We start from the raw sequence: 12,248 nt of genomic DNA, 5'->3' as shown, positions 1-12,248 counted from the left end.
GTGCCCTCTTTAATACCCATCACCAGGCTAACCCATCCTCCCACCCCCCCTCCCCTCTAGAACCCTCAGTTTGTTTTTCAGAGTCCATCGTCCAAAACCAAAAGACAACCGACAGAATGGGAAAAGATATTTGCAAATGACATATCAGATAAAGGGCTAGTATCCAAAATCTATAAAGAACTTATTAAACTCATCACCTAACTTTCACTTTTAATCAAAAAAGAATTTGACCTAAGTTTTCAAAATTCCAATTCAAGTATTTCAACCTCTAAGGTGAAAAGAAGAAACCCTGCTGATTTATTCAGACAGTAACACAAAACTAATTATTCAAAGACAGTCTTAATCTGTCTTAATTTGAAAGCTTTGCTAACCAAGAATCCACAACACCCTGTTCTAGTTCTTTAGAAATAATTCTTCTTGCCAACAAGTGCTTATTTATTTCTGATCTGCTGATTGCATATCATCCTCCCTTGTCCAAGCCATGTACAAATCAGACATAGAGTTTATATGACAGTTTTTTGTCATTTTGCACTTTTAGAAGTGGCTTGACGAATAAGAATATTTCATGTCCTGCCAGCTAGTAAAAGCCATAGGTGTATTATCAGTCCCTGAAAATCAGAATGCACTGAACTCCTCTCAGCCCCTGGCCTTTCCCTCGCAGATGCCCCAGAGTCCTGAACGTCCAGCTCTATATATCTATAGCCTGGCAGTGTCAGGTTTAAAGTCGTCAGGTCTCTTAACATCCCCAGTTCAGTTGGTGGTAGTTTGATACCTTGATTACAGCGTGATACTCATGAGCAGATGCAACACAAAGATACTTGGGGTAAGCACAATAAAAAGACAACACTTTCTTGTACTTCAAGTTTAGCGCCTAAGGCAGCCTAGAGGGACACACACTTTACATGAACACCTGGAGTTTAGAGGAAAAAAAGAAAGAGATTCAGTTGAAGAGTCCATCACAATTTATCATAGTTATTTGAGAAGGAGTTTTGGATCAAATCTCGCTCCCTAGTAAAAGACACTATTTTATCGTGAGCCCTTTTGATATTACCTAGCCTTAGTAAAGCACACTCATATAAATAGAAACTACAGAAAATATTGTTTAATTATCTAATTTATAAAAATTATACATCTAATCACTACTTAAAGTTATGATATATACTTACATATTTACTTTATTTATTGTCTGTTTTTACCACAAGAATTAAACTCGGAGAGAGGAGGAATTTTTGTCCGTCTTATTCATCAGTTTAACTCCAGTACTGGGAACAGTGCCTCAAAAATAGTGTCTACTAAGTAGAAACTCAGTCAGTAGTGAGTCAGTGAATGGTTCCTCCACACAATGGAACATTATTCAGCTGCTAAAAATGATGCTCGGATCAACGATCACTCAAAATCCTCTCCATTTTGCATTGGAACAGTTATTGCCATGTAAATTATTTAGTTCATTTATTTCATGTTCCTGCTATTTCATGTTCTTGCTAAATGCAAGCTACCCTCCAAGGTTTAGCAAAGTATATGGAAAGAGATAGAAAGAAGGATGCTGCATCTAAGCACTTATCATTTCCTTGGTATAAAAAAGAGAAACTAAGAAAGCAGGAAATTACAAATGCCAGCATTATCAGTCATCTGATGACATCAGAATTTCTGCAAGGGGCCTGCAAACTTACAGGCATACCAAGCATTATTTGCATCTGCCATATAAAATGTACCGTGTAGGCACTGCCCCTCATTTTGTCAATTGTTGTATTACTAGTTTTTTTTTTTTTTACTTCCTGATTATTTGGTCACTATATATTTTCTAAATTAATTGTTAGTCAAAATCCAACTGCAACCATTGGGGACATCTGAAAAAATGTTACACTATAAAATATTAGAACCACTATTAAGAACAAACAATAATCACTTTCGGAATAGTGTCTCCTTAAATCTGAGACATCAGACTTCGACTTAAACCTTAGAAAAGGATAAAGAAGAAGAGACTTTTGTGCAGTTAGATATGAATATAAGTCAAGCACAAGACCAAATCTGGGACGGAGTGACCATTTTGTGTTGAATGTGAACCCCTAAGATGGTCCCAACAGGTAGAACTGCCTTCTTACCCCAAAGTTAGACTGCCTAAGGAAGAGGCAGAGAATAGAGCTAGAAGTCCACAACAGTATTTCACCAATAGGAAAAATTCCCTGAAGTTTAACCTAAGTTCTGACAGGGACTGTGTTGGTAATGGTTTTCCTGTAGATCTTGTTTGTTTCTGAACCTCTTGGCCCAGATATAGTCCAGGGAATACATTGAACATGAACAAATGAGTCTCTGAAGCTCTTGTAATTTCACAGTGATCATATGGGACATGGGTAATAGCTGTTAGAAGGCAAAGAGTGCAGTGACTAGCCAGTTTAAATGTAGATAAAGTATTGCAATCAACAAGTTAGGAGATTTCATCCAAATCTTTCTAGGACTGCAATTTTATTGATCAAGTATAACTTGAAATCAAGAGCCATCTGCCAGGACTTCTAAAACCTAAAATTATTATTATTATTATTATTATTATTATTATTATTATTATTATTATTACGGGGGGGGAGAGAGAGCGTGGGGGGAGGGGCAGAGGGAGAGGGAGAGAGAGAATCTCAAGCAGACTCCGCACTGAGTACAAGCCTGACACGGGGCTCAATTTCACGACCCTGTGTTCATGACCTGAGCCAAAATCAAGAGTCAGACGCTTAACCGACTGAGCCACCCAGGCGCCCCTAAACATTGATTTTTTAATTATAATTTTATTGCCACAGTTTTGAAAATCTAACTTAATTGGAATATAGGTAGAAAAGTGGGAAAAATGAGATAATACAAAGGCCACTTCTTACAATTAGTTAATTCACTGCTCATTTAGCATTTGAGTATCCAAAAGACAACAGAGCATTAATAGAAAACACATAAACTTGCCTGGCGGAATTGCAATACCACTAGCCATGTATACAAGAGATTTTTCAAAATAACAACTATTTAAAAAGTACTTGTTGAAAGTACCTTTGTGTAGAAACTAACTCTTTAGAAGATGACAAAAAAAGCTGATTTTATTAAACTGACTAGTTGTTTAGGGATTGGCTATTATGGCAGAACTAAAGCTGGCAGCCAAAGACTTTAAAAAAAAAAAAATCAATCTTATGCCAGTCAAATTCCATGCAAGTCACACATCTGTGAGCTGCATTCAGTCTTCTGGGACCCCCAATTTGTCACCCCTATCAGCAAGACGTATTCAATTTCCCTACTCCTCATCAAAATGAATTGTAACACATTTTGCACCCTTGACATTTCACCAGGATCCTAAACATTAGCCTTTGCACAATCAGGAACAGCTTAAAAATGTAAAGCCAAGAGCTTATCAAATCCTTCCCATTACTTGGATGGAAGTTTCAGGCCTGTTGTCAATAACAAAACTCCAGCTTCTGCAAATCTCATTGGCATCATTCGTGCACCATCCTCCACACCAATTGGCAGGGCAGCGTCACCCATAACAAATTGCTGGAATGTGGCCAGTCCCAGTAGCCAAGCTCAGCTGGCTGCATCCCAGCTCTGCAGGGTGTCTGAACATGCTGGCATGAAGGAGAGCAGCAGGGTGGCTGAACATTCTGAATTATGAGCTGGAGAGAGGTGACCACACACTAAAGAAACCCTGTTGAAATTAGCTGGAGAACTTCAAGCCACAGCTGCTTATATGTCAGCTTTGGAAAGTGAATGTAATAGACATTGTCTTTATGAAGTACTGCAATAAGAAATGGCTCCTTTGGGGACCAGGTATGAGCAAACTGGGAAGGGCAGATAAGAGCCCATGTTCATTGCCATATTCCAGGTTTCATCTGGCCTGCCCCTACATCTTGATAGATAACCAGTGTTTGCTCCCCATCCAGGTCTCATTTTATTCTGCAAAATAATGCCTCTCTTTACTCACCCAAGAATAACAAAGTGATAAATTAATTGGATGAAAGGAACATAGTCATACCACCTAAATCAGCTAGCTTATACATATCACTGAAGAACAGGGACATTTGCTAGAAACCCATGAAGTGAACCAGGAAATTCCAGTCATCTCCTTTGTATGATCTGCCTTTGTGTGCACTTCCAACGTGAATTACAGAACTAGTAATTTGTCAGTATGTAATTTAAATTATTAATATGTGCCTATGGTAGACTGTTATTTCACACAAAACTTTAACCACTGCTGATAAAATTACTGCTATTATGCAAGAACTTTAAAGAGTATGATGCTTTTAAAGTCATTAAAAGTGAAGTTTTTAGGCAGGGTCTGGATGACCATCTGTCAGGTAAAGATTCCTGCATTGGATGAGGGCAGGGTTGGTGGGAAATTATCTTGATGACCTTTCCAGGCTTTTCCATCAACTTTATGTGATACGGCACAGCCCTTGAAATATAGGCATAGAATTTTCAAGAAACACAATATGATGTATGCACAACTGTGTTAGATATATAAATGGCCCAGAAATGAATATACCACTTTTAATTTTCAATTTATCCCAGGCAAATAATTTACTGATTCTCATATTGCAAAATATTTGGAATTACACCAAACACAACACAGCTGATGCTCTCCAGAAGTTGACATTTTAAGATATCAGGACATACAAATCATATTACGCTAAATGTGCAATAAATTTATCACTACCCATACAAACGATGACATAGCAGTTATGTGTATAAAGTAAAATAACAAATAAGGTTCAAATTATTTTAGTTCTACTTTGAAATAGATGACAAGATTTCATGAAGTTCATTTACTGGTAAGTGCTACCTTAAGCACTTTATATCTCTATCTATTTTATCCCTCACCACACTATTACAGACGTTCTGAGGCTAAGAAAAATTGAGTGACTTGCTCAAGGTCACTCAGCTAATAAGCAGCAGCGCAAAGACTTGAACCTGCTTCGAAGGCTATCTGATCTGGAGCCCCTACCTAGCACTGAGCACGGGCCTTCCAGTTCGCTTCCTTTCTTCCTTACTTGCAGGCAACACTGAAACTTCTGTTGCTTAAGTTATGCTGGTGAGTGTGGGAGGAGGTTGTCTGAAACCGGCTGGCAGACTGCGGAAAACTAATTTGAGTTTTAAAATGGGGACTGAACAAAGGTGGCAGGACTCTGTACCTATTGTAGACTTTTGTACCACTATTGTAAATAGGTTCAGTATTCCCGAAAGCTATCTGTATCTTGGAATGAGAGCTATAAAACTTTTCTCGCCCTTTGACTCAGTAATTTCAGTCTTTGGAATATACCCAAAGGAAATAACACAAAAGAAAAAGGTAATTTGTTCAAGATGTTCATTCAGGGGCTATTTTGAATTAGTGAAAAACTGGAAATAACCCAAATTTCCAGTAATAGGACAATGACTGAGCAAACTAGGCTATGTAGAAAAAGAAAAAGAAAAAAACTTCATAATCCCTAATAATGGCAAATGTAGACTACATTCACATGTGGACATATATGTAAGAAATAACTCTAAAAAGTAGAATACAAATTAGTATAAGCATAGTCTTATGCCAAGACTTTTCTTTTTTACTTGTGCCAAGTAAAATACTCAATGCATTAACAATCACACAAGAGAAATGTGAATTTATAAAGACATATAAGCCTCATTTCATTGTTGTAACTCCCAATAGTGGAACAGGTATATAGGCTGTCATTAATAAAAACTTATAGACAACTTATATAGAACCAGTTTTTAAACAGAGACCAGACTGTATCTCACATGTATTAATGTGCTGTCAGTGAGAGCTAATTTTTTATGAGGACTTACTATGTGCTAGGCACTCTTCCAAGTTCTCTCCCTGTATTCTCTCATATAATCCCCCTATAGCCTCATGAAATAGGTATTATTATTATCATCTCTCTTCCAAGAGGAGGAAATTGGAGCACAAAACAACTAAGCAACTTGCCCAAGGTTACACAGCTATGGCAGAGATGGAATTTCAACCAGGGTAGACTATTGCTATGGCCTATATGTGGTCATTATGTCACAACATCTTCTCTTACTTGAAACAAGTCTCTAGATCTTGTTCTTTCCCATTAATCATTTCTAGATTTTGTTTTCTGCTTTTCTTCTTCACCACTTCTGTTTTGTTTATAATATATTATAAACACAAGAATCCCTGCAGGAAAAAACAATAACCAGATATAGAAGTTGAGATAAAATACTCTCCATCTAGTGTCACCTGCATGAGCATAATCAACTTGCCCTAACTGGCAAGACTTCATCCAAGAAGTAAGACTAGAGTAGGGTTTTTAAATCAGGTGAGGGAATTGTAGAGGCTGAAAAATAAAATGCAATTGTGGGCACATGGGATAATTGCAAAGGAGAAAAATATAACACATGGAACAAATGTGATACTCAAATGACATTGAATCTAAGAAGTAAGTTGCCTGAGGATAAGTGACAAATATAGAAGAACATTTCAAACTCTTGGGGAAATGATAATTTAAAAATAAAAATTTATGTTTTATATTTACCTAGCTTCTTATATTTTACAAAGTATTTGTAATTTATGATCTTATTTAATTCTCATGCTGTAAATGGTGAATAGTATAGTTGACAGGGCAGAAAAAGGAGAGTCACAAGATTAAGTGTCTCACCCAAAGCAGGCCCATTTGTCCTTAGTGGGGCCGGACCTCCGTCCCAGCCCTCGTTCTCAATAGAGCTAAACACTGATGCTGTTCAAGACAAAGCCCTGTGTAGACCTTCCCTGTAAATCATTCAGAGCCCATGAAGCCCTAGGCCATAAGTATAAATCTACTGAGAGAAGTTCAGAAAACAAATCTAACATAGGTGCAATCAGAGATGAGAATTAAATATATAACAGGATCCTTTTAAATGAAGGAGGCAGGGTGAAGGCAGGACTACCATCCATAAACTAAACTGTTTGGAAGATGTCGTGGGCAGGTGGTTGTATGTTTGGAAAAACACAAAACTCTAATCCTTTTATCTGAATCTTTATAAGAGGCACATTATTATAAGACTCTGTCACATTGGTACAAAATAACATTTTTGCTTTATCGGTACATTCCATGGAAGCATTTGCAGAGTGAATGAGGCAGCCTACATTGTATACATCCCTAAATGCCCTCATCTTCTCACCCGACTCTGTCTTATGGAAGCCTAGGCTTTCTTGAGAGATCAGAGCAAATGGACCTCTTCCAAGAAGCCTCTTCAGGTTCCTCAGGTGAGATGAACCCTCCCTTTCCTAGGCATTCATAGCATGTTCTAGGTCATCTTATTAATGATCTTGCCTTCTGCCTTGTTCAGCTCCAGGATGGCATAAACACTTGGGTTTTATCTTTGTGCTTCCTACAGCCCCAACACAAGTGCCTTCACACTGTAGTTTTTCACTGAATCGATAAGAAATTGTCTGAGGTCCTATCATGCTCTAAGGGTTTATAAACCTTTTCTGGGATTTGGGATATTCAAATTCAACTACAGATATGACCTCAGTAAAGGACTCTCTTCACTTAAAAATCTTATTTCCTTATAATCATATTTTACGCTGACTTTTTGTACCAGAACATTTGCATTCATTTAATGCATTAGTAATTAGCACTAGCAAATAGCAAGCTCACATCCAGAAGGTTAAATTATAAAGTGTTTTTTTTTTAATCAAATAGGTGTATGGCAGTCATCAAACTTAAACTAATTTGAGATTTGCTTTACCACAAATTTCATAAATATTCCACCAGATTTTATTCAATATGAAGGTAAGAGCTTCAAAGTCAGAAAGAACTCCAGCTTTTTGAAGAGTCTCTCTTTTAATATGAGCTGGAATAAACTATGGTGAAAGAACTTAACATTTCAGAACAAAAATACATCACTTCTACCAAAGCCAACTGTTCTTCAGAGACAAAAATAACGTTCTCTTTATTAGTAATTTGGAATAACAATTAAATAACATTCATTTTATTGAGATTTTTATATAAGAACTGATAAAACAATTCTTCATGGTAGTTATGAAAACACAAGAGCAAGTGTTCAGTTTCTGAAACACAGTCATCCTCCTAATTCCATATCTTCCCTTGGGCCATGTGTAGTGGTGGTGTGATCCTCAATTAAAAAGCTTATGTATACGGAAGATAAAGACCAAGGAAAGAATACTACTGAGGCTTGCAATGAAAAGTAAACTAAGAAAAAGATGAAGTAATTATTTTCAATTGTAACACATTCTATGAAATATCCCAAACTTCCATTACATTTTGTATAACATGAGAAAAAGCTCTTTGATCTATGAATAGGTTAATCCAACAACTATTCACACAAGTCCTGTCCTTTTCAGGGAGAACAGCAATCAGTGATCAAGGAGAGTACAACTCACAAAAGGCATGAAAACTTACTTTTTCATCATCTTCAGTAAATGGAGCACCTTCAGGAATCTTATTTATCGCTTGGGCCACACCAATAATCTCACCATCACTGCTTCGGATAGGCATGCACAATAGTGATTTTGTCTTGTATCCAGTTAGCTTGTCAATTTCATCATTGAACCTTCGATCCTAAAAATAAGACAGAGAGGACATTAAATGCATGTGCATTGTTGTCAGGGAGAAGGGGAGAGAAGTGTATTTCTGTGTATTATATTTTATCACTAGGAATTTTACCCAATTAATTTTTAATAACAATACCAGATTTGATTTCATGTTAAAGTCACCAAAGGAAAATAAATGAAAATAAATCACTACCATAGTTGTTAACCATGGCAAATGATGAAAAAACTTTAAACCTGACTACAACAACATCTCAAAGTTGGGGAAGGGGCAAGTGTTTTTGTCTTTGGTTTTTTTTGAGAGAGAGAGAGGGAGCACACACTCAAGAACAGGGGGAGGGGCAGATGGGGAGGGAGAGAGAAAATCTTAAGCAGGCTCCATGCCCATCGTGGGGACCATCGTGGAGCACAACATGGGGCTTGATCTCAGGACTCTGAGATCATGACCTGAGACAAAATCAAGAGTTGGATCCTTACCCAACTGAGCCCCCAGGCACCCCCCAGGGGCAAGTGTTTTTAATGGAGCTCCACACTATGCTATTTATTCAAATATGTTATTTCACATAGACAACTGATTATGAAGTATCATATAAGAAAAAGACCTAATAAATTCATATTAAGCACTATGAAAATATATGCAGAAAAGCACTACTTTACTTCTAGTCAAAATGTCCTATGCAAAAAGAACCTATGAGCCCATAATGATACTTTAAAAAAAACAAAAACAAAAAGAAAAAAACCAGTATGATGGGAGGGAGGAGAGAAAGGGCTTCTTTACAGAATGTCAGCTTAAAAAATGTAGAACGGGGGTGCCTGGGTGGCTCAGATGGTTAAGTGTCTGTCTTCAGCTCAGGTCATGATCCCAGAGTGCTGGGATCGAGTCCCACTTTGGGCTCTCTGCTCAGCGGGGAGTATGCTTCTCCCTCTCTCTCTGCCTGCCGCTCTGCCTACTTGTGCTCTCTATCCCTCTGTCAAATAAATAAATAAATAAAATCTTTCAAAATAAATAAATTAATTAAAAATGTAGAAGGAGGGGGCGGAGCAAGATGGCGGAGGAGTAGGAGACCTGGATTTCGTCTCCTCTCAGGAATTCAGCTGGATAGGGATCAAACCATTCTGAACACCTACAAACTCAACAGGAGATCGAAGAAAAGAAGAGCAACAACTCTCTCATCAGAAAAGCGACCACTTTCTGGAAGGTAGGACGGGCGGAGAAGTGAATCCCCGGTGATATTCGGGAGGATAGACGGCGGGGGAGGGGCCTCTGGCGGCCGCTTCTGGCAAGTGATAGAACCACGGAGCACAAAATCGGAACTTTTAAAAGTCTGCTCCGCTGAGGGACGTCACTCTGGTGGCTAAGCGGGGGGTGGAACCCTCTGGGACAGTGTGGTCTCAGGACCCTCGGGGTCACAGAAAGACCGGGGGTGCCTGAGTGTGACAGAGCTCCCAGGTACCAGAGCAGGGAAGCCGGCTGCAGAGGCGGAGCCCAGGCCTGGGCTCTCAGCTCGGGGTGGCCATAAACCGTGATCCGCGGCACAGTCGGGCCCCTGCTCCTCCAGCAGGGACCCAACAAGCGGCAGATCCGGGGAGACTCACCTTCCTCCCCCGGGAGGAGCCGCGCGGGAGTGCACCGCAGGGATCTGCTGGGTTTGGAGACTCCACCCGATGTCGGGTGCCAGAGATAGAAACGCGCGGTCGCAGGTCGGGTGAGCACGGAGTGCGGCCGGAGACCGGGGAGACGGGAGTGACTGACGGCTTTTCTCTGGGGGCGCACTGAGGAGCAGGGCCCCGAGTTCTCGGCTCCTCTGGGGCGGAGATTGGGAGGCCGCCATTTTCACTCTCCGCCTCCAAAGCTGTACGGAGAGCTCGCAGGGAACAAAAGCCCTGGAGAGCAAACCCGAGCAGATTACTCAGCCGGGAGGGGGCAAGGGCGGGGCAATTCCGCCTCCGGAAGAGACATTTGGAAACCACGGCAACAGGCCCCTCCCCAGAATATCAGCGAGAACAGCCAGCCAAGACCAAGTTTACCGATCAATGAGAACGGCAGAACTCCAGCGCTGGGGGACTACTGCACATAGAATTCACGGCTTTTTTACCATGATTCTTTAGTCTTTTAAAGTTAATTTTTTTTAACTGTCTTTTTTGTCTTTTTATTTCTTTTTGAATTTTTCTTTTTCCCTTTTTCAACCAACATCTTATCAATCCCTTTTTAAAAAAAAAACATTTTTATTTTTCATTTTTAGAGTCATATTCTATCCCTTCATAATAGTTACCCATATTTTTGGCTTATATATATAAGTTGTTCTCTCTTTAAAATTTTGAGATAGTTTCTTCTAACAGATTAAAATATACCCTGAATCTCTAGTATATGGTGTTTTCTATTCCCCTGCCTGATCACATCCTCTCCCTTTTTTTTTCTTTTTCTTTTTTCTTTTTTCTTTTTTTAAATCCTCTTCTTTCTTTTTTCAAACAACTTCTTATCAATTCCTTTTATAAAATTTCTTATAATTTCCATTTTTACAGTCATATTCCATCCCTTCATCATATCAACCCTTATTTTTGTACATATATAAGTTTTTCTTTCTTTAAAATTTTGGGAGGCACTTTCTTCTAAAAGACCAAAATACACCCCAAATCTAGTGTGTGGCACTGATCTATATACCATATAGATCATATTTGATCACATTCTGGTTTTTCTTTTGTTGTTGTTGTTTTGTTTTGTTTGTTTTTGTTTTTATCTTTATCTTTTTCTTTTTTTTCTTTTTCTTTTTTCTCTCTTTCCCTTTCTTATCCCACTGCTTCAGGTCTTTTCTGATTTGTTTAAAGTATATTTTCTGGGGACGTGGTTACTCTGCTAGCATTTTGTTCTCTCTTAGGCTATTAATGAGGTGCAATCAAAAATGGGGGCGCTAAGTGCTAGAATAAATGAGGCAGAAGAGAGAATCAGTATATATAGAAGATGTAATATAGAAGATGAAATGATGGAAAATAAAGAAGCTGAGAAAAAGAGAGATAAACAACTACTGGATCACGAGGGCAGAATTCGAGAGATAAGCGATACCATAAGACGAAACAACATTAGAATAATTGGGATCCCAGAAGAAGAAGAAAGAGAGGGCCAGAAGGTATAATGGAGCAAATTATAGCAGAGAACTTCCCTAATTTGGGGAAAGAAACAGGCATGAAAATCCAGGAAGCACAGAGAACCCCTCTCAAAATCAATAAAAATAGGTCAACTCCCCGACATCTAATAGTAAAACTTACGAGTCTCATAGGCAAAGAGAAAATCCTGAAAGCAGCTCGGGAGAAGAGATATGTAACCTACAAGGGTAGAAACATTAGATTGGCAACAGACCTATCCACAGAGACCTGGCAGGCCAGAAAGGACTGGCAGGATATATTCAGAGCACTAAATGAGAAAAATATGCAGCCAAGAATACTCTATCCAGCTAGGCTGTCATTGAAAATTGAAGGAGAGATAAAAAGCTTCCAGGACAAACAAAAACTAAAGGAATTTGCAAACACAAAACCAGCCCTACAGGAAATCCTGAAAGGGGTCCTCTAAGCAAAGAGAGAGCCTAAAAGCAACATAGACCAGAAAGGAACACAGACAATATACGGTAACAGTCACCTTACAGGCAATACAATGGCACTAAATTCCTATCTTTCAATAGTTACCCTGAATGTAAATGGGCTAAATGCCCCAATCAAAAGACAC

General features: G+C 38.8%; 1 protein-coding gene across 1 annotated transcript in view; it reads right to left on the bottom strand.

Moving 5' to 3' along the window:
• PDE11A (phosphodiesterase 11A) overlaps window positions 1-12,248 on the bottom strand; it is a 388,181-nt gene that overhangs the window by 314,853 nt on the left and 61,080 nt on the right. Inside the window, exon 2 of the mRNA XM_035007663.1 lies at window positions 8,382-8,540. Coding sequence (XP_034863554.1) covers window positions 8,382-8,540 — 159 coding nt within the window. The remainder of the gene's footprint in view (window positions 1-8,381; window positions 8,541-12,248) is intronic.

This window comes from Mirounga leonina, unplaced genomic scaffold (genome assembly GCF_011800145.1).
Source record: "Mirounga leonina isolate KUSES-001 unplaced genomic scaffold, KU_Mleo_1.0 Mir_151, whole genome shotgun sequence".
In the NCBI taxonomy this organism is placed as follows: Eukaryota; Metazoa; Chordata; class Mammalia; order Carnivora; family Phocidae; genus Mirounga; species Mirounga leonina.
The sequence above is the reverse complement of the archived record's forward strand: the minus strand, read 5'-3'. Positions and strand labels throughout refer to the sequence as shown.